This window comes from Zalophus californianus, chromosome 2, assembly GCF_009762305.2.
Source record: "Zalophus californianus isolate mZalCal1 chromosome 2, mZalCal1.pri.v2, whole genome shotgun sequence".
NCBI lineage: Eukaryota > Metazoa > Chordata > Mammalia > Carnivora > Otariidae > Zalophus > Zalophus californianus.
Genome location: NC_045596.1, coordinates 44,909,129 through 44,932,612, shown reverse-complemented (window position 1 = coordinate 44,932,612; position 23,484 = coordinate 44,909,129). Strand labels below are relative to the sequence as shown.

Here is a 23,484-nt window from a genome sequence, read left to right as displayed (position 1 = left end):
TGCGAGAGAGCTAGAGTAGATAGATGAGAAATACAATTGCCAAATTTCCTTAGGGCATGAGGAATTCGAACAGTCTCTATCTGAGTGCAGGCAGTTAACTGAGAAGGTAAGAGAAACCACAAGCCAGAACAGTTAAAGCTACGAACCTCAGGACGCCTGGGTGGCTCAGTCGGTTGGGCGTCTGCCTTCGGCTTAGGTCATGATGCCAGGGACCTGGGATCGAGTCCTGCATCGGGCTCCCTGCTCAGTGGGGAGCCTGCTTCTCCCTCTCCTCCCCACTCCTGCTTTCTCACTATCTCTGTCTCTCTCTCAAATGAAATCATTTAAAAAAATAAAAAACAGAGCACAAAAAACAGCACAGATTACAAGCATATTAACAAATGAGAATGTGTAATAACAGTCATCAGAGACTTTGAGATATCATAATTAACAGTTTAATATTCAACAGACTTTTTTGGTAAAGTTGTTCAGGTTTGTGCATTATTATTTTGTGTGTGTGCATAATAATAACCATTTGCAATCCCCAATAACTGGATCATTTATTTTTTTTATTTTTATTTTTTTTAAAGATTTTATTTATTTATTTGAGAGAAAGAGAATGAGAGATAGAGAGCACGAGAGGGAAGAGGGTCAGAGGGAGAAGCAGACTCCCTGCCGAGCAGGGAGCCTGATGTGGGACTCGATCCCGGGACTCCAGGATCATGACCTGGGCCGAAAGCAGTCGCTTAACCAACTGAGCCACCCAGGCTCCCTAACTGGATCATTTAAAAGACCAAATTACATAATTCCCATAGGTCATATTTACAGAAGGAAGTTTTACTTTTCTGTGTTGAAAATGGTAAAATGTCTACATCCTTTTTTTTTTTTTTTTAAGTAGGCTCCATGCCAGGCATGGAGCCCAACGCAGGGCTTGAATTCAGAATCCTGAGATCAAGACCTGAGCTGAGATCAAGAGTTGGATGCTCAGCTGACTGAGCCACACAGGTGCCCCTATCTACATTTTTCTTAAGTGACATACAGGAAGGCCTATGGAACTGTATGACATACAGGTGGCCTATGGAACTTTATTCCTGTAGAATTAAGATGATCTACGGGTCAAAGTAATGGAGAACTCCTATTCCAGGGCTCTTTCGAAATAGCCTCTTAGTCACAAGATCTCCAAAGAGAATAAAGGATCATACAGAGGCACACTTTTTTTAAAGATTTTATTTATTCATGAGAGACAGAGGGGGAGAGAGGGAGAGAGAGAGAGAGAGAAGAAGAGGGAGAAGCAGGCTTCCCGCTGAGCAGGGAGCCCGATACGGGACTTGATCCCAGGACCCTGGGATCATAACCTGAGCTGAAGGCAGACGCTTAACCATCTGAGCCACCCAGGCGCCCAGAATAAAGGATCATATAAAGCAGGTAAAGCGACATTGAATTTCCTCTAAGCCCATTCCAGTTCTTAGCCACAGACTCTCTCTGACACCATACATTCATACTTACGTTGTATCGTATGCACATCTAGATGGTACAGACGACAATTAAAATATAGAAGAAAAGGAACTTGGAGAAACAAAGGACTCCTTCTCAGCTCCTCCTGGCATGCCCAGATCTAAGCCTTTGTTTCTACGTTCTCCAAAGTGGGGAGGAAGCAACATATCTGCACAACATTTAGAAATGTGATACAGGGGCGCCTGGGTGGCTCAGATGGTTGGGCGTCTGCCTTCGGCTCAGGTCATGATCCCAGGTCCTGGGATCGAGTTCCGCATCGGGCTTCCTGCTCCTTGGGAGCCTGTTTCTCCCTCTGCTTCTCTCTCTCTCTCTCTGTCTCTCATGAATAAATAAATAAAATCTTTAAAAAAAAAATAGAAATGTGATACATCACACTGGATCATTTAGACTGCCAAATTTCCCAATTCCACAGGCCAACTTTAGAGCAGAGATTTTTAGTTTTTTTCTTGAAAATGAGATAATATTCAATTTAATGTGTCTAATAGTTGCATTCACCGCAGTGTAATTCACAGGATTGGAACTATAGGCAAATTTTATAAGGCTCTATGATCTAAAGTGCTATCCTTTGTGTCTTACATTTTTTGAGAGAAAAGGGCAATCTGTTTCTTGGTCCTCTAGGATTCTCAAAAGTTGATTTTCTTGTTGTGGAGAAGAGATCATGCTTACATAACATTTATGATAAAATTAGATTTCATAGTTCTGTGGCTTTTTTTTCCTATCCCCAAGTAAAATTAGGTTTCCTTATATGGAGAAAGAAAAAAAAAAAACGGAAGAAATACATCAAAACGTTAACAAAGTTAAATCATTCTACATGAATTTTTCTTCAAGAAGTACACACTACTTTGATAATTATAAAAAAATATGCCTTTTAAAAATTCATGGGGAGGAAGAATGATTAAACTTAAAAAGCCATGAGATGAAAGGAAATCTTATTTGAACCAACAAATCTAAGAGCCAGAAATAGCCCACCAATAATCTTTTACAGACTTTTTGGCCAAGTGTTCTTCCGCATCACGGGGTAATGCCTGGCCAGCGCTGAGACGCAAGGGGGCAGTGGCTTCCTGGGAATGGCAAGGAGCTCAGGCGCTCAGCCAGAAACCAGCTAGGTCGTGACGTGTCTCTCACGGTGCCCCTGGCCTGGGAGAGTCACATTTCACTTGCAAACAGCTTATTAAAGACTCTCTTGCTTTGATTCTTTGAAGATACCATTTCTACAAAAACAAAACAAAACAAAACTAAGCGAATGGTCCAGCTGGGATCAACATGGGGTCAAGGATCTAAGTGAAAATATGGGAAATAAAGACAAATAGAAACAGTTCCCCTCTGGAGTAGGAGTTAGGGAAACATATTCAGATTATCTGGAAAAGCTGGAATTTGAAAAGATGCCAGAGAAGGAGGATTAGTTGACCAAGCTTAGCTGACCGGAGCAAACAGCTCTGACACAGGAACTAGCCTAAGAGAATTTAGGAGACCCCCTTCTCTGTGGTGGGCAAGTTTATGAGGAAGCTTCTAACCTTTCTCCCCATGCCTTTCTGCTCCACTGCCCGCTTCTGGTTGTCTTCATCCTGATTAAAACTTCTACCTTTGTGAGCTTTTGCATTACTTCTGATAAGGCACAATATATAATATTTGCTTGGCTATTTTCAGTTTACAAAGTCTATATTTTAGGGGCGCCTGGCTGGCTCATTTGGAAGAGCATGTGACTCTTGATCTCAGGGTCACAAATTCAAGCCCCATGTTGGGTGTAGAGATTACTAAAAATATATATATATATATATATATATATATATATATAAAATAAAATAAAACAGTCTTTTATATTTTATTAAACACTTTCATGTATGTTTTCACCCACAATTTGAAATGTTTTGACTTTTGACCCTCACTTTAGTGAATTTTATTACTGGAAATAAGAACTTCATACAGTGACCAAACCTAATATATATTACAAAAAAAACAAAAACAAAAAAACAAAACAGTGAAAGTCTGGGGACCAAGTGCCATGGACATTGCATTGGCCTGGCAACACGGACCAAGCTGAAGATTAAAGGTCCAGATACAGACAGAATGGAAATGCTAGAATGTTTGTTATGGAGCTCAGCAAAGGATTCTTCTCTGCAAAGGAAGAGCAGGTGGCACCAGAGAAGTATGTTCCACTCAAAGACTTTCAGAGGCATCCACGCACGTGAAACTGGCAATGAATATTTGCGAGACAGATGACCCTAACTTTCCATGTGGTATGTTAGTCTTTGGAGGAGTGAAGAAATCCTTTATTTGCCATAGGGTGATTTCTTAAGAAGAGCTGTCCTTATAAGCCATATATTTTGATAAGCTGCAACGAGTCTAAGCCATGCAGAAAACCTCTCAAAAGGAGCATTTGCTATGAAGTTTTTAGGGCTGTGTGGATTTACATATTTAATAAATGCCTGTAACTATATTTGAATTTTCTTGTTCTACTTTTTATGATCAGCTTCATAATGTTTGTGATAGGAAATAGCATTGTGTTTGTAGGAAATCAGGGTTCAATTCATGATGGCTTCTCTTTTGACTGTCAACCAGCAATGATTTGGTTGTAAGTTGGGGGTTGTTGTGTTTCTGTTTTGTGGTTTAGGGAACAGTCTGAAATAGGTTAAATGACCTTGCTCCTGGTCAACTAAAGGACACAGCATGTCTCCTGACTCCAAATTTGGAGTCCTTATTTTATTTTTTGTTAAATCATTGTCCTCTCAAAATATCTAACTCGGTTAAGGGAGTCCTTTTGGCAGACCACCTTTGTTTCATCTCTCTGTGGTGGATTTGGTAGCTGCCGTTTTCCATTTTGAACATACAAAACTAAGGCCCTGAAAGAATTTGATGTTTGCAGTGCTGCTGAGTGAGGAGATTCTTACTTAGACCCTGCTGGGAAAAAAAGTTGGTGTCCAAACAAGTGGCAGCCCTTGGGTGGGTTAGTATTTGTTGAATGCCGAGGGTGTATTGATCACAACGTATGGTACATCTGTGCCTTCTGTGAGCCCACTTTCTCAGGCTCCTTGGCTCAAATCACAGACAGAGAATAAAATAAGCAACAGACCAAGGAGTGTGATGTGAAGCATGGAAAGTTGTTGCTGTTGTTATATAGAAACCATATTAGCAGCAAAATAAATCACAGCACCTTGGGCACATTTTATACATTTAACTAAAATTTGGACTTATTGTTAGGTCCATAAAATGATAGCTTGTAAAGCTAGGATTGGCACTTTTTCTGTGCTCTTTCAAACTGACTCTCTCTCTTGCTTTTTTCTTTGGCCGTTTGTTTTTTTTAAAGCTTTATTTATTTGAGAGAGAGCATGAGGTGGGGGCGGGGGGGGGGGGAGGGAGCAGAGGAAGAGAATCTCAAGCAGACTCCCTGCTGAACACAGAGCCCAACCCCAGTGCTCCATCTCCTGACTTGAGCCAAAACCAAGAGTCAGATGTTTAACTGACTGAGCCACCCAGAGGCCCCTGAGTGTCACTTCTGGAACAGATCTTCCTTTCACTTTCTCCTGTTCTCTCTCCATGGCTTCCCCCAAATACATATCTTACCAGCCTTCTACAAATGTCTGAACCTCCATTTATCATCAGTGTTTTAATCAAGTGTTCTCTCTTTCACATTCCTCTTCTAATGTGCAAACATCCCACAGAAATGTAATGTGTTAAATTCTTAGTGCAGGGATGGCAAGTTCTAGGCAAGTTTTGTGGTGTGCTCCCAACCCATGGGCATGTTACTAATCCATCCTAGCATGCTTTCTCATGGAGTCTGGAGTTAGAATCCTCAACACGGTACTGTTGGCAGCCTCTACAGGCTAATCAAAGTTGGCACAGGACTTGAAGCCTATTTGGCATCCCTAGTTACTTAGCAGTGTGATCTGAATGAGTTGCTAATATAATATCCCCTTGGTCAGGGTTCTAGAAACCAGAAAACTGTGAATAATAAGGGCATGAGAGCAGCTACTAAGGTCAGGCTTGTTCTACATCACCATTTCACCCCAGGCTCTTTGCCTGATACCACTCAGTAGCAGAAATAAGAAATCAGGGTGGCTGATCTACAACATAATACTTTTAGAAACACACACTTTACAATAGTGGAATATTTTCCAGCCTACCTAAATGGGTAACTATCCATCTCCAGATAGCTCATTCATCAAGTCTTGTGCACAGAAATTCGCCTATCTCTAAGCCAAGTGAAGACCACACACGGTGGGCCTGAAATTGTTTTTTTTTTTTAAGCTTTTATTTATTTATTTTTCAAGAGAAATAGAGAGAAGTGAGCACGAGTGTGGGGAGGGGCAGAAGGAGAAGCAGACTCCCTGCTGAGGAGGGAGCCCGATGCAGGGCTCGATCCCAGGACCCTGAGATCATGACCCAAGCCAAAGGCAGATGCTTAATGACTGAGCCACCCAGGCGCCCCAAGAATTTGTATTTCTAATAAGTTCTTTGGAGATGCTGGTACTGCTGGTCAGGGACCATACTTTGAGAATCACTGCTATAGATGATTTTCTGGACCTGGCAGTCCTTAGCTGGAAATATTCGGGGAACTAAATTGTAACATGAGATAGTGACCTCTTTCATAAAATAGTATCTTGTCTTAACAAGGTGCATTCCTGGTGAGGCAACCTTTCTAAGATTTTCCAAGGGTTTTTACATCTAGTGATAACAGGTCTAAGAAGACTCCTCCTTATACCTTCCCTCAAATCTTTTATTTGCCTCAAACCTGACAAAACCATATATAATGGATATTGATAGGAGTGTTCCAGCTTCAAACTTAATCACCTTATAAAACCAAGGACACTTGGCATTTTTGCAATGCCTGGTAGTTGAAGCCTATTATCCAGAGCACCCCCTTCCTGGCATCAAGATTTATCAGACTAAGAATGATCAATTTGAACAAAAAATCAGAGTAAATGCAATTGATAATCTTACAGAAACTTTGCCATAATCTGACCCCCCAATCTAGAGGCATCATGTGATGCATGGTTTAATACATATTTTGAAAACCTAACAATGTTTAAAATTATAACTCTCCAAGAGTATCCTGGACATATGATTGTCTTACATATGGGAGTTATTCACTTATTCATTTTTTAGTAAATATTTATTGAGTTTCATGCCAGGGATGGGGCTAGGTGCCATGGATATTCATTGTTATGAATAAGGACTAAACCGGATTGTATCATGGTTGGAGCATATTCTGGAGCCAGATTGCCTGGATTCAAATTCCAACTCTGGGTGCACCTGGGTGGCTCAGTTGGTTAAGCAACTGCCTTTGGCTCAGGTCATGATCCCAGGGTCCTGGGATCGAGCCCCATGTAGGGCTCCCAGCTCAGTGAGGAGCCTGCTTCTCCCTCTCCCTCTGCTGCTCCCCCTGCTTGTGCTCTTGCGCTCTCTCTCTCTCTGTCAAATATATAAAAATCTTAAAAAAAAAAATCCAACTCTGTCACTTACTAGCTTGGCAAGTTACTTAACTACTTTGTGCCTCAGTTTCCTCATCTATAAAATGGAAATAAAAATCGCATCTATCTAATATAGGAGAGATGTAAGAATGAAATGGGTTGACATTAGTAAAAAACAGTGAACACATTCTGGCAAGTCATATATGTTGTCAAACACATCAGTCTTTGTCTCTGAGCAGCTCAAAGTAGTGGCAAATAAAGAGGGACCTGTAAGAAAGCAAGTTACAGTATATGTAATAAATAAAGACATATAGTGAAGTGCTGGACTTTCTTTGCTAACTGGATGGAATACAGTAAACCCTCTGGGGTCTGGATGGCATGTGCTTGTTCCATATCGCTGCCTTCTGTAGAACCATGCTGGAGAAAATCCAGTAAGTTTTTATTCTTCCCTTTTATAGCGGCTACCATGAGAGCAACCTCCGTTATGCTAATGTATAATTACCACAGATGGTTTTCAAAACCCTTTCTATCAAATTTAAATGATAGTGAAACTAGTTTAGGAGACCACCTGCTCAAACTTCACAGGGCACAGGTGCCATTTATGTGAAAACAGGATTGGGCAGCTGTTCCACAGTTTCTGCAGTTGGAACCCTGGGTGGGGCACCGGGTGCATTTGCTGTGGCAAAGACCCACAGCAGAACGGTGGCCGACTTATGCCAGTTTGCATGAGACGCTGCCCGTGTAGAGGTTGAAGGCAGGCCGCCCCAAGTTGAGCCACTTCGGCATGAAGATTATTTTGAGCTGAAGGCAATCGAGGCCCCACGGGCTCAAGAGAAAGTTTTGTCTTTTCCTTAACTACGTAGAAGAATCTAAACTGGGAGTCTTTCCCAGAATAAGGGTTATCGGCAGGGATAGTTTTTATCTGAGTGACCCATCTGTATGGCAGGACAAACATCTGCTCTTGCCCTGTGAAATGCATTCCTTTCCTCTGAAGTCCCAGACCCCCACCTCCTTCTCCTTAGTTCAGAATCACTTATATACCTTTTTGTCTGTCTTTGGAACTTCCATGTCTGTGTGGATTCCCCGAATGTATGCTATTAAATTTGATTTTCTCCTGCTAATCTGTCTCATGTCAATTTGATTCTTAGTCCAGCTAGAAGGAGCCTTGAATGGGACAGGAATTCTTGCTCCCTGACATCAGATTTATTTATTTTTTATTTTTATTTATTTATTTTTTTTAAAAGATTTTATTTATTTATTTGGCAGAGACACAGCGAGAGAGGGAACACAAGCAGCGGGAGTGGGAGAGGGCGAAGCAGGCTTCCCCCCGAGGAGGGAGCCTGATGTGGGACTTGATCCCAAGGACTCTGGGATCATGAACTGAGCTGAAGGCAGATGCTTAATGACTGAGCCACCCAGGCGCCCTATTTTTATTTTTTAAAGATTTTATTTATTTTAGAGATAGAGTGCACATGAGCACAGAGAGGAGCAGAGGGAGAGGGACAAGCAGACCCTGTGTTCAGCAGATGCAGGGTTTGATCCCATGACCCTGAGATTACGACGTGAGCCAAAATCAAGAGTCCCAACTGACCGAGCCACCCAGGCGCCCCCTGACATCAGTTTTAAAACAGAAGTTTCCACTTCCTAGGAACCCTTTCAATCTTGGACAAAAATTTAAAATCATTACAACCCTTCTGATAGAAAATGAAAGCTTTAAAGGAGAAATACAAAATTAACATAATGTTATATGTCAATTATATCTCAATAAAAAAATAAATTAAAAAATGCACATTGCCAAAGCACTATTTCAGACTTCATACAAAAAGAAAGGAAAGAAAGAAAGAGAGAGAGAGAGAAAGAAAGAAAGAAAAAGAAAGAAGGAAAGAAAGAGAAAGAAAGAAAGAAAAAAAAATATAACTCTTAGGTCCCTTGGATTGGAGATAACTGGAAAGTAGGGTAGAAACCAACAGACATTTACGGGCTTTCTGTTGGGGGGACACACATGTGTTCCTGTCCCTGAGAAGCTACAATCTGATTCGAGAGCAGGAAATAAACTGGTATATAGTTAAATCAAAATACATTTACATATCTGTTCAAGATAATAAGAGAAATGATGTTACAAGATGGCTAATGGCCAAATGAGTTTCCCATTCTAGAAATGCTTTGGGAATGGAGGTGAGAGGAAAGGACGAGCCCTCACGGGGGCTGCAACATTCATGGGAAACTCCACAGAGTGGTTCTATTTCACGAAGGTCTGGGACAACTGGTGGGACCCTGATCCGCAGTTGTGGAGGGAGGAGCCATCACACACAGATGGTGCAGCACAGGCAAGCCCACAGGCGTGGGAGAAGCCCAAGGCAAACCCAGCGGATGGGCGGCAGTGCAGGGAGAGTAGAGGACAGAAGAGGAGACATGGCGTGAGATGAAGTTAGGAGTCACACGAAATTCTGCATTAACACATACCGCTCCTAAGCTTTGACTGGAAGATCATCCGTCAAAAGACCAGTCTCCCCGTGTGAAGAAATACTACCTTTTCCTCGAAATCTTTCTATTTCTAAATTTTTCTATTTTTAAGCCCTAAATATAGTATGGGTAGAGTTACTCTTTGTTCTGGTAACTTCCTGTGAACTTCCTCACAGCATGGTGGTCTCTGAGTGGCCAGCCTTCCTATGTGGCAGCTGGCTTCTTCCAGATTGTGAAGTATGAAAGCAGAAGCTTCTAGGCCTTCTTAAGTTCTAGGCCACAAATTGGCCCAACATCGCTTCTGCCTCATTCTGTTGGTTAAAGCAGGTCACAGAGCCATCAAGAGTCAAGGAGAGGGTAGGTATTTACCCTAAAGATACAAATGTAGGGATCCGAAGGGGCACCTGTACCCCAATGTTTATAGCAGCAGTGTCCACAATAGTCAAACTATGGAAAGAGGCCAGATGTCCACTGACAGATGAATGGACAAAGAAGACATGGTGTGTGTGTGTGTGTGTGTGTGTGTATGCACATACATATACATACAATGGAATATTACTCAGCCATCAAAAAAGAAATCTGTCCATTTACAACGACATGGATGGAACTGGAGGGTATTATGCTAAGTGAAATAAGTCAATCAGAGAAAGACAATCATCACATGATCTCACTCATATGTGGAATTTAAGAAACAAAACAGAGGAGCATAGGGTAAGGGAGGGAAAAATAAAATAAGACGTAATCAGGGAGACAAACCATAAGAGACTCTCAATCATAGGAAACAAACTGAGGGTTGCTGGAGGGGAGGTGCGTTGGGGGGAGGGGGTAACTGGGTGACTAGCATTAAGGAGGTCACGTGATGCAATGAGCACTGGGTGTTATATAAGACTGATGAATCACTAAACTCTACCTCTGAAACGAACAACACACTATATGTTAATTAATTGAATTTAAAAAAAAAAGAGGGAGAAGGGACTCTACAAGGGTATGAATGCCAGGAGGCATGGCTCACGGTGGGTTACGAATACAACAGCCTACACACTCTTCCTTAGGCTTCTACTGCAAGGTTCTTCAGTCAAAACCTCTTTCACAGCCCAGAGATTTTACTTAACATTTAAGTTTACGTATTTCTGCTTGGAGGAAGAAGCCAGTCAGCAATTTTCCCCCAGGGAGGACAGAACCTAAACAGGAAGTTAGGTCTGTTGAGTCCTAAAAGGGACAGCTGTTTAAAGACTGTGTTCAAGGCCTGAAGCTGGATAGGTGCCCAAAGCCAGGACAGAGTATCCGGAGAGGGAATCCAGTGTTTGGATTTGAACCCCAGGGTTCCTATTCACATCTGCAGGGAAAGGTACTGCAAGCAGAAACTTCGCCTTAGTCATGCGCAGAGCCCTGGTTGCTGGACCACTGGACATTTGAGAGCTCCCAGGTGTGGAGTCAGACTCCACAAGACTTAAGATGGGAGGCTGGAAGAGTTGTCATGGTTTCCCGAGTCAGTCGATGCCAGGTGAATGTTTTCCATATGTCATACGGCAGAATTTTGTAAGATCATTGACAAGAACTTTCTGCACTGGCTCCTTTTTTCTTTCTTTTTTTTTTTTTTTTTTTGGTCTTCCTCCTCCATCCCCCTCCCCTTTTATTCAAGATACCAGGTGCAGGGTCGAGTTAAATAAACACCCATCTCAGAATACGTTCTCATCAGCCGTCTATACAGGGCCCTTCTCTTCTTAAAATTTACTTTTCCCCACCCACACCAGCCACTTCTTGTGCCTACTTGCAGGCCTCCCACTCTGATGTGATCGAGATGTGTTCCTGAGTACACATATATCCTCGAAACACATGTAGTGTGTTGTGTGTGCTGAATACACACAAGCACAAAAGGGGTGGGGGAAGTATTAAGAGGCCTGCCAGGCGAGCCCTTTCCCCCTTTTGATGAACTTTGTAGATGGTCTGCTCAACTTCTGCTTCCGGCTTGCCAGCCAAAACTTTGCCACTCACCCACTCCTATGCACCCCCCTGAGAGGCTGGGAAAAGTAACTGACCACACTTGCTGAACAGAACATAATGACGTTTGCAGTAAAATCAAAGCTTATTAGTGAGGAAGAAGGGGAAAATGGCTGTGGATAGCCCTGTAACTCCTTCTGTAGGAATGAAGACGGGACTGTCAGAGACTTCCCAGTCTCGGGGGTCCCTATGTAGGGACAGAAGCAAGGAAAGAAGGAAGTCTGGGGAAAGGAGGCTGGCTCGGCTTCATTCCATCTGCATTCACTTCCTTAGGAGCAGAGATGATAAAAAGTGACCACAAAAGACATTCACTATAAATGTGTTTTCATCCTAGGGGGAACATGGCCGGATGATCTTGAGATAATTTTAGAAGCAAGAGAAGAGCAGGGAAGTGGTAGGATGGACAATATATGAACATGAACCGTGAGGCGGAAGGGTGACTTCCCTTCACATTTCACTTGCTTTCTACCGCCCTTACGAGCACAGCTTGCCTACACTGAAAAATATCCCCGGTGTGTTGTTTAAATGAAAATGTTTCTAAATTAAATCCCAATTTAAAGGTAATAAACTTTTGATGAATACTTTGTAAAAGCCACCAAGTAAACCCGCGAGAAGGAGGAAACAGCTAAACATTTCAAGGTGCTAAACTAAAAGAGAAAAATACACATGTGCGTTACATATACACATGTGTATGACATGTGATTGTGATTGTGATGGTTCATTTTATGTGTCCACTCGGCTGGCCATGGGTGGCCGAGATTAACTCTATTTCTGGGTGTGATTGGGTGTGTCTGGATGAGATTAGCATTTGAGTTCGTTGACTCAGTAAACTCATTGTTCTCCCCAGTGTAGGTGAACATCATCCAATCCGTTGAGGCCCTGAATAGGAGGACCGAGAGGCAGAGGAAGGAGGAATTTACCTTTTATTTTTTCTGCCTCACTGATTAAGCTGGGACATCTCATTCACCTTCTCCTGTCCATGGACTGGGTTTACATCATTGGCTCCCCAGGTTCTAGGCCTTTGAACTCCAACTAAATTATGCCCCTGGCTTTCAGTCTCCAGTTTGCAGACAGCAGACAGGACTTCTCAGCCTCCATAATCATGTGAGCCAATTCCTCGTGAGAAATTTCCACAAATCTATATCAATATCTGTCTTCTTGGTTTTGTTTCTCTGGAGAACTCTACAACAGTGATCTTTGGGGGGAAACTGCTGATATTTCCATTACCCTGATTCAAAAATACCAATTCCAGCATTGCCAATGACTCTTGATTTCTTTTCAGTGTTTTTTCAGTCTTGACATTAGTGTGGATTTATTCTTACACATTTATTTATTCTTGTCTCTCGGGCATAGGGAAGGGACGTTGCACCCCAGTGCAGTTTCTCCCCCTATGAAAATTGCCAAGGGGAATCCCTGGGGGCATACTCACCCACTGCACTTCAAGCTCTAGCACTAAAGGCCTGCTAACCTTATATTGAGATAACCTGGTGATGAGGACTCTATAAGGATTTCCTTGGCTCCTGGCAAGAGCTACTTACTTTACCATGCTAACCAAGAGGCTGAGCAGTTGGCAGAGCCATTGGCAGAAAGGGTGAAGATCAAAGAGGAAGTAGAAAGTTACATCTCTTAAATCTTCTTCCTGACTCCATGTCATTCTAAGGTGCTAAGTTTCCAAAGATGCTTAAATTACAATCAATGACTGCATACCTGTTTCTAAGTTACCCCAAGCAGGTACATAACTTGTTCAATAACTGGACAGAAGCACAGCTGAGACAAACTTGGAGAGAGACAGATCCTCTTTACCCCATTTGAGAAGACCCAATTAAATGAGGAGAACAATGGACTGCTCTGGCAGTCAATTCTTTCAGGAAATTCTGGGACACACCTTCAGACCCTGCCTGTCACAGCCCTGCCAGAATTATCACTGTTTCTTTGCTTTGGTGAGAGCGACTTCTTACAATAATTGGATTTAGTTCAGGAACATCTTCTCATCAGCAAACCCAGGCCTCTAAGTTGCTTGCCTCCACAAAATCCATTTGGCTCCAACAAATCTATCTTTTCTCCTTGCTCTTGGCAATTAGGTGTATGCATCTAATTTCTTTAAGCCAACTTCTATGTATCACAGTCTCACAATTACATAGTTCTCTGCATCCCAAGCCCAGGAAATAATCTGGCGGGTTGGCACGTGTCCCAGGGTTTACTTCTACTGTAGTCCAACTCAGTTCTCTTCTTCCTTAGAAAAGCACCAAGTAGGGACACGTGGCTGGCTCAGTCAGCAGAGCATGTGACCCTTGATCTTGGGGTCTCAAGTTTATGCCCCACATTGGGTGTAGAGATTACTTAAATAAATAAACTTAAAAAAAAAAAGAAAAGCACCAAATTAATCTAAGACAGAAAACCACTGCCCAGTCAGCCAGGGCAATTCCTACAGTGCCAATGACTACTGTGAAGAACGGGGAGGGGGAGGGGCAGTCATCTCTGTTCTCTTTCTCCAGTCTTCCCAGATCCAGAGCCAAATTCCATTCTCGCAGAGGTACAGTAGGTCAAAGGCAGAACTGCAAAGTCCACAAGCAATCTGCATTCCAGGTTTTTCCATTCTGTCTCTTTTCTGTACTCCTGGAGCCCCTTTCTCGATCTCCAGGTACTTGTTAGTCTCTTCTTCTCCACCTTACTGCCTCTTATTTAAAAGACTCCTCAACTCTTTTGGTCACTCCAAGCATCGATAGCAATTCAAAATATTATATCTCCCAAATGTGCCTCCATTTTAGGAAGGATCAAAATCTCAAGTTAAAGGAACAGAGTATTGACAATTGAATAGCAGGCCTCACCCAGCAAGAGCAGATGGGATGGAAAGGGGCTGCTTGAGTCCCTAAAATCACACCATGGAGGCAAAGGTATAATCCACCTGCACTAAAACCAGCCCTGTCTTCAGGCTTTGGGACAAAAATGTCTGACTTTGTCTTGGGTTAGATGCTGCGTTGATTTCTCAGCCCTTAAAGGATTTCTTTGTGATCTTGTAACCTTATGATTTCTGGTGATTAATGAACCAAGATGTCTATTGGGATTTTCCACAGGCTGTCTCCCCCTTACCCTCATCATCTCTTCATCTCTGTCCCAAATACAAATGAAGTCCTGGCTAAACGGATTGGACTCAATGGATCAGTTTACCCCAGGGTGTTTGTCATCATTGAATATGAAGCTCAGCTAGGCATCAAATGGATGAATCCACTGAACATATACTGAGGCACTCTGTATTTCAAGCCCTGTGATAAGTGCTGGGGAGTCAGAGATGAAAAGATGTGGTCCTTACCACAAGGAGTACAGAGTCTACTGGGTAGAGAGGTACATGAACAGGTAAAAACTATCGTAGCCTGTGATGGTTCATATTGTGTGTCAACCTGACTGGGCCATGGGATGCCCAGATATCTGGTTAAAATAAACATTACTTTTGGGTCTGTGAGTGTGTTTCCATAAGAGAATAACATTTGAATCAGTAGGTGGAGTAAAGCACACTGCTCTCTCCACTGGGAGCGGACCTCATCCAATCACTGACGGCTTAAGTAGAACAAAAGGCTGAGAGGAAGGGAGAATTTGCTCTCTCTGCCTGTCTTTGACCTGGAACATTGTTCTTCTTCTGACTTTGAACTTGAATTGGAACTTACACCATCAGCTCTTCTGGTTCTGAGGCCTTTAGACTCAGACTGGAGGTATACCATTACCATCGGCTCCTGGGTCTCCAACTTGCAGACTGCAGATCTTGGATTTCTCAGCCTCCACAATCATGTAAGTTACTTCCTTACAGTAAATCTCTTTATTTATATCTTGTTGGTTCTCTTTCTCCGGAGAACCCAGACTCATGTATATCCCCAGCAAATTTTAGTGCACATTCTCAGGTGTGCAAGCAACAAAACTTTTCTAGGTTTTGCTGTAACCAAACTTAACTTTTAGCTTTAAGCCTCCGTTCTGGCAGGTGGCAGAAATGTAATTTGATCAATCAAGCTTTCTCAGCCAATCAGACCCTTTTCTCTCTCTTCTTCACGCTAGGATTGCATCTCAGTTCTGAGGGCTAACTCAGGGCATTCTGATGAGGAGGGGGAAGAGTAGTTGGTGTCTGGGACTCAATGGCCATTTTCTACCTGGTTTTTGGTTGTTCTTCATCTTTCTCACTGGAATCTCCTGAGGTGACTTCATTTTCTTATCAGATCATTGATGAGAAGGTCCAGGCAATTATCTGTTGCTATGTTTTTTCCTTGTAATCATATAAGATTTCCTCAGGCTCATCTGCTTGCAATTACCTTTACATCTCTTTCAGGGCATGGGAAATGTTTGGCTCTTGTTCAACTGACTGTATGACTCTGGGAATGTCAGTGGAACTGTCTCGGGTGCTCTTGGTTTCAATGCACCTTCAAGCCATTTATACTCTGTGCCCATTCCAATGCTGGGTGCAGGCAGGTCCTATGATACTGGTGTTTAGGAACAAGTTCCTTCTCTTCTGGGAGACCTCAACCAACATGGAGGTTCTGTCATTTCTCCTTACTCCACCCTCAGACTTGGTCTGGAGCAGGACACTCATCAGAATTGTTCTTGATCTTCACCTCTGTTCCAAGGATCTTTACCAACTCTAAGCGGTCTTATACAGAAGTCTTATTCAAGCATGCATTCTCCCAAATTTATTGATGAAAAAATACTTACTGCCCTAAATTCTTTGAGATTTTAGCTTCTGGTACTCAAAATCTAGATACTAATGCTCCAAAAAAAGGCTTTTGGGACTAAAAATATTTTCTCTCAAGCTATGCCTCTAGCATGAGTTTCATAGTCTATTTTTTAAAAATTTTATTTATTTGACAGAGAGAGAGAGACACAGCGAGAGAGGGAACACAAGCAGGGGGAGTGGGAGAGGGAGAAGCAGGCTTCCCATGGAGTAGGGAGCCCGATGTGGGGCTCCATCCCAGGACCCTGGGATCATGACCTGAGCCGAAGGCAGACACTTAATGACTGAGCTACCTAGGAGCCCTGATTCTGTCTTGTCCTGTCTGCATTTCTACTCTACAAAACCTATGCTGAGGGCAGTGAATACAGAATATTCTCAATACTGCCCAAATGGAAAATGGATGGAGGTGGCGGGAGATCCTAGAAACAGAAAATGCGAGATAACCACAGTGAGATCCAATAACACCTCCACTAGAAGAGCTAAAATTAAAAAGACTGACAATACTGAGTTGCTGAGGATGTGGAATCATAGCCATCAGATAAATAGAGAAATAGATGATTATCCGTCTGTCTATACTTCTTTGGGGAGTATACATTGGAAACTGCTTATTTTCTACTAAATCTAAGCATAGGCATATTTCATGACCCAGCAATTCCACTCAGGTCTAAATCAACTGAATCTTTAGATTCACCAAAAGATAGTGCAAGAATTTTCACAGTAGTATTATTCATAATAGTTAATACAACAACAACCACCACCACCACCCTGGAAAAATCCTGATACCCATTAGCAGTAGAACTGATAGATTATGGTAGCCTCACAGTGGAATACTACTCAACAATTTAAAAAAATTACATCTGCATGTAATAACATAGATAAACTTAAAGATATAATGTTGGGGAAAAAAGGAGTTAGACGTAAAAAGAAATTATTTTATATGATTCCATTTATATGAAGTTCAAAAGCAGGCAGAACTAATCTGTGGTAATAAAAGATTAGTGGTCACCTTTAGGGGTCATTGTCTGGGTTGGAGGGGCATAAGAGAGCTTGCATTCATGCTGGATAGTCATGCTGCAGTAGTGACACATATAAAAATCCACTGAGCTGCACACTTTTAAGATTTGTGCACTTTCCTATCTGCAAGTTATATCTTGCTATCAAAGGAAAAAATTATATAATTTAATATATGTGAGCTAATAAAAAAAATATAATGGTGTCTGCCCTGGCTACAGGCACAGCGCTCCTGAAACCCTTGCAATTTCCTAAGTGATAAGAGTGTCTTTTGTTCTAATGAGGCAATTCTGGATGGGCTCCAGGATGGGTCCTGGATGGATCACTCGAAAGACCAAACCACAATTAGAAACTTGGAATTTTCAGCCACACTCCCCATTCTTTTGAGAAGGGAAAAGGACTGAAAATGGAGTTAATGCTCAATCATGTCTATGCAATGAAATCTCCATAAAAATCCCAACAGCACGACTTTGTTGAGCTTCCAGGTTGGTGAACATATCTACGCACAGGGAGGGTGATGGTCTCCAACTAACTCCACAGGGACAGAAGTTCCTGGATTCAGGACCCTCCTGGACCTCGCTCTATGTATCTCTTCATCTGGCTGTTCATCTGTATCTTTTAATAAATTGATGAACCTAAGTAAATGTACCCCTGAGTTCTGTGAGCTGTTCTAGCAAATTAATTGAACCTGAGGAGGGGGTTGTGGAACCTTTGATTTGTAGCCAAATCAGGCAGACATTATAGGTAAACTACTACTTGGTTGTAGGGGATCTACTACTTGTGATTGGCATCTGAAGAAGGAAGGGAGCAGTCTTACAGGACTGAGCCTTTAACCTCTGGGATCTAACACTATCTTCAGGTAGGTGGTGTTAGAATTCAATTAGATTGTAGTGGGGCGAGGTGCCTGGCTGGCTCAGTCGGTAGAGCCTGCGACTTTTTATCCCGGGCGAGAGGGGGTTGTGAGTTCGAGCCCCATGTTGGGTGTAAAGATTACTTTAAAAAAAAAAAAATCTTTTTTTTTCTTTTTTTTAAAGAACAGGCAGGGGCAACAGGATCCCCACAGTATTGTTTTTTTTTTTTTTTTAAGATTTTTATTTATTTATTTATTTGAAAGAGAGAGAGAATGAGAGAGAGAGAGAGAGCACATGAGACGGGGGAGGGTCAGAGGGAGAAGCAGACTCCTTGCTGAGCAGGGAGCCCGATGCGGGACTCGATCCCGGGACTCCGGGATCATGACCTGAGCCGAAGGCAGTCGCTTAACCTACTGAGCCAGCCAGGCGCCCAAAAAAAAAAAAAAAAAAAACTTAAAAAAAATGAATTGTAGGGAACTCCACTGGTATTACAGAGAATTGCATGGTGTGGGGAGTAATCGCCATACATTTTGTGACCAGAAGTATTTTATGAGTAGTAAAGGAGACACATAGGAGGGAAAGATTGAGTTTTTCCAATTCATTAAAAAATGATCCTGCCTCATAATCTGTGTTGTCAATGCTCAAAGAGTTGTGTACAGATGGTGCAACGGACATGGTGGAAGAAGGACAAAACCTGCCTGGGGGAGTCAGGGGAGGCTTTCACAGAGGAAGGAATGCCTGAAGCAGGACCTGAAGGGCTTGCAGACATTGGCAGCTAGACATCAGGGTAGGGCAGAGAGAATAGAACATGGAAAGGCAGGGAGGCCTAGCATATTTGGAAGTTGCAGGGTTTGGTATTTCTAGAGCATAAAATGCAATAAGGAGAGTTTACAAAAGTATGAAATTGGTACAGGATAAGACTATTTACATAGGGGCGCCTGGGTGGCTCAGTCGTTATGTGTCTGCCTTCGGCTCAGGTCGTGTTCCCAGGGTCCTGGGATCGAGCCCCGCATTGGGCTCTCTGCTCCGCGGGAAGTCTGCTTCTCCCTCTCCCACTCCCCCTGCTTGTGTTCCTCTCTCGCTCTCTCTCTCTCTCTCTGTCAAATAAATAAATAAAATCTTAAAAAAAAAAGACTATTTACATAAAGAGGGCGGACCCAGTTATAATATCCTGGATGTGGACACACTGAAGGTGAACAAAGGATTGACGTATAGAGCTGCTTTGGGGGCATTGTGGTCAATGGGTGGCCAGGAACTCTGTCTGAAGTCGGAGAGACCAGTAAAGGAGGCTGGTGTCTTGTCCATGAAAGACATGATGAAAACTTGAAAAAAAAGAAGGCAGCAACAGTAGGAACGGAGAAGCAAATGTAGATCTGAGAAAGTTATCAGGGGCTGATGGCCAGGGCTTGGAAAAGGGCCAAGGAAGGACCAAAACCTACAAGACTTAGGAGGTGTCTGGTTGAAGAGAAGCCTACTGAAGACTGAGAAGTGACCAGAGAGATAGGAAGAGAATTGCATGGAGACATGCAGGGGGATAGGGGAGACATGAAGGAGACACATGGGGATGTGAAGGGAATATATTCCCACTATGGAGGAGCTCCCAATCCACTGAGCCGGTCAGAGCAGGAGGAAAATGCATCTCAAATTACAAGGAGGGTGTAGTCTGAGCCAAAGAGACGATCTAGGGGTTTCTTTCTGGTTTTTCCACTTTGGTACAATTCTTCTCCCAAGGCGTGAATTCTCTTTCTATAAAACAGGCAACTATGAGATTATCTTATATATATAATAATATAATTATATAGAATATAATTAGCAGGTTTGTTTTCTTAGATGAATGAAGTTATGTCTGTAGGATTCTTTGAAGTCGTAGGGAAACAGGGCATTCTCATTTTCTTTTTCATCATTTTTCCATCATCTGTAAAATGAATAGCTTTCAACATTTGTTAACTTCACTCTGGTCTGAAAAATAAAACTAGATCTTAAGTTTCTTGACCTCTAGATATAGCCTCCGAGAAACAAGTTTCAAATGACCCATATCAAATGTGTTTAAATTATTTTTCACATATTGAGACAATCAAATTTTAGCAAATATGAATCTCATGCCCACATTTTAATTATGAGAGATCCACACTACTCTTTGAATAGTCTTTTTAGCCCTGAAGCTTCTACAATGCACCTATTTTTAGAAAATATTGCCATGTGTTCAAAATGCTTCTCTTGGTACTAATAAAATATTTAGTAATATCATTTGCCTGAGCTTATTCAATAATTTAGTAGGTCCATCTAAAGAAATCATCTGGACATTGTCCTAAGGCCTGTAGTATAAAACTGTCTGACCACCTTTTGAGGAAAATTCTGAGAAATAATCAGGAACCAGAGAGAGACACATGTGAGTATAGCTTCTGCCTAATTTTCCACCCAAGTTTGGGATGATGTAAGTAGGTATTTATAAAAGACTTATTATCATAGCACACTGTCCATTTATTTCTTTATGTCAGCTTGCATCATTTCTGTTATTCAGAGGTGCATTTAGTTTTTCAGAGCATTGTATTATTTATAAATGGGAATTTTGCAATGGCATCATCACCTACATTTATGACCACTTGTCGATAAGAAATTGCAATTAGGTCTCTCTCTGCAGAGATGTCATTGTCATTACTTATGTTTGGAATAATGCAGGGCCACAATAGCCCTTATTAAATGGTGCTGAAATTATGAAAACAAATCCTACCAACCTAGAGATGAGTGGGTGGAATTAGCCTCATCTTCTCTGAGCGGTTTAAGTGTTTGGTGACCAATTTAACGTAGCAGAGGAGAGAATGTGTTTGAATATACTTTGTGAACCTACAAAATGTTCTATAATTGTGGCAGTTATAAGGCAGCTAGAATTGAGTTTTTACCCTGTTTTCAGTGTTTTGAAGAGTATCTATCCTACAGTAAGTACCACTGAATATTTGTTGAACAAATGGTTGATTGAATGAATAGATATAAATTGTTTTCCTAAGACCTTGTGAATTGTGGGATAAGAGTAGAAGGCCATTATGAGAACTAAGATAGTCAACTGAGGGATGATGAGAGGTTGCTAACTGGCAGAAGACAATTTGTCAGCAACCTATGGTGTACCCTTGCTATTGTTTTTAGGGAATTAAGAATTGGTTATTTGGGTAAGTGGTGATAAAATACTATCCTCTTGTTCTATGTTGCAAGAACATATTTTAGGTAAGACAGCACACAATATAACCATTGCCTCAGTAATGATTCCCTTAGGCAGTGGTCAAGATGCACTCACCTTATACCAAATGCTGTGTTGTAAGGTCAGATTAGAACAAAATTTTAATTTGCATCTAGCTGTACAGTACATTCTGTTCTACTACATTAACATCTCATTTCATGCTTAATATTTTCAAATTTCATATAAGTGTGCTTTTCTTTTTTTTATGCTTGTAACACCTTTAATGTAATTCATGCTCTTTCATAAGTGGGATTGTTTAATTTAATTCATTTGCTGTAGTAGAGAAGGGCCCTGACCCTTGGAGTTAAGCATGGAAGGAGGAGAGAGCTCTCCTTGTACCCTAATTTCAGGCCTAAACTGTCCTGTGAAGGTTATGAGCTATAATGAGATGTCTAGGGGATAAGGGAATGATGGTACTTTGGGCTTGAGCCTTAACTATAAACTGACCCTGACATATCTGAAATATCAAAAAGAAAACAAATACAATTTTACATCTTTAAGCAGATAAAAGATGAGGGGTAGAAAGTTCTTCTTTGGGGTAAACTATCCCTTTTTTTTTTCCCTGTGAATTTCATGTAGGACAACAGGCTGTATTTCCATTATATACAGTTGTGTAACAGCGTACTTTAAAACATAGTGGTTTGGGGCCTCTAAGCAGCTGCAGTCAGATAGTGACCTTGCTGGAACCTTCAAGATGGTGTCATTCATATGTCTGGAGCCATGGCAGAAAGGCTAGGACCTCTATCGACAAGACCTTTCCTTCTATGTGGTCTCTTCAGTAGTGCAGCCTGACTTCTTATGTGGTGGCTCAGAGCTCCCACAGGTTCAAGCAGAAGCTGCTAGGTCTTCTTTAGGCCTAGGCTAGATCTGGCACAATGTCACTTCTGGCACCTTCTATTAGATATGTGAGTCCCAGGACTAGCTCAGATTTCATGTCAGAGAGGACTACACAAGTATTTAATACCAGGAGGTGTGGTTCTTTGGGGGCTATCTTCAGAGACTGGCTACCACATCTTCTTCTAGAATGGATGGATTTGATATATGTGTGTCCAAGGGGCTAAATTGCCCTGAATGATAATGTGTAAGGGATAGACAGTATATTATTTTTAATTTTTGGTAAAGGGATGCATGTGTATTGCTGTGCAAATAGGAGATCAGGACACAAGACCCTGAAAATACCTGGAAGTTTCTCTCTTGAATGAAAGGAGATTTTGAAAAACAAACTGGATTGGGTTTGCTATACCTGACCTGGTGCTAGACTGTGATCCTAAAGAAGACTGAATTACCTCAACCTCCTGAGAATCTTTACCCAGTTGGGGCACGTTTAACCCTGTTGGTTGGGAATGGGACATTTCTGCTATCAATCATTCTGGGAAAAATTAGGTCCTAGAACTTAAAAGACAAGGCTGCTGGAAGGGGGCTTTATACAGGTGTGAGTGGGGGCAATTCTTTCCTCTGTTTGGGTCTGAATTCTTGGCAAAGAAGATGTGACCAAAGACTCACTCATGAGGTCGGGAAAGAAGTAAAGTTTAGTGGCCTCACTACGTGATTGCAGGCTGGGATTTAAGCAAAGCTGTGCTCCACAAGGGAGTTGTGTGGAAGGTTCAAGGCCTCTGAAGATTCTAGGCCTATGTCATAATTCCTTCACGTTAACCACCAGCTTCCAGAAAATCTTTGTTAAACATCACAGGCTGTAAGCGAAATAAGTCAATCAGAGAAAGACAACTATATGATCTCACTTATATGTGGAATTTAAGAAACAAAATAGGATCATAGGGGAAGAGAGAGAAATATAAAACAAGATGAAATCAGAGAGGAAGACAAACCATAAGAGACTCTTAATCATAGGAAACAAACTGAGGGTTGCTGGAGGGGAGAGATGTAAGGGGGTGGGGTAACTGGTGATAGACATTAAGGAGGGCACGTGATATAATGAGCACTGGGTATTATATAAGACTGATGAATCACAGACCTGTATCTCTGAAACTAATAATATATTATATGTTAATTGACTGAATTAAAATTAAAAAATTAAAATTAAAATTAAAAAAATAAGTTAAAAGTAAAAAAAGTAATAAACATCACAGGCTAGTTTCAGCTAGTACTCTAGCAATAAGGGAGGGGTGTGCCGGGTTGGGATGAAGCAGCACAAGGGACAACAGCAGCAACCAGAGGGAGGGCATTTTAGGAATCTCTGGGGGGGAGGGTCTGCAGAGCAAACGGTGGCCCAAGATAGCTCAGAGGTGGCCTGATCGTTGCTGAGGAGACAGGGGGCAACCGGGATGGATTTTGGAAGCAAGTAAAATTTTCTAG

At 41.9% G+C, this 23,484-nt stretch overlaps 1 protein-coding gene across 2 annotated transcripts in view; it reads left to right on the top strand.

Moving 5' to 3' along the window:
* The window catches only part of SPINK2 (serine peptidase inhibitor Kazal type 2), a 52,837-nt gene that overhangs the window by 16,722 nt on the left and 12,631 nt on the right, over positions 1–23,484 (top strand). Inside the window, exon 5 of one of the 2 annotated variants that reach the window (XM_027598259.2) lies at positions 3,386–3,444. The exons of the other annotated variant lie outside the window; for it this stretch is intronic. Coding sequence (XP_027454060.1) covers positions 3,386–3,407 — 22 coding nt within the window. The 3' untranslated portion in view covers positions 3,408–3,444. Of the gene's footprint in view, positions 1–3,385; positions 3,445–23,484 lie in introns of those variants that run through there. 2 annotated transcript variants of the gene reach the window in all.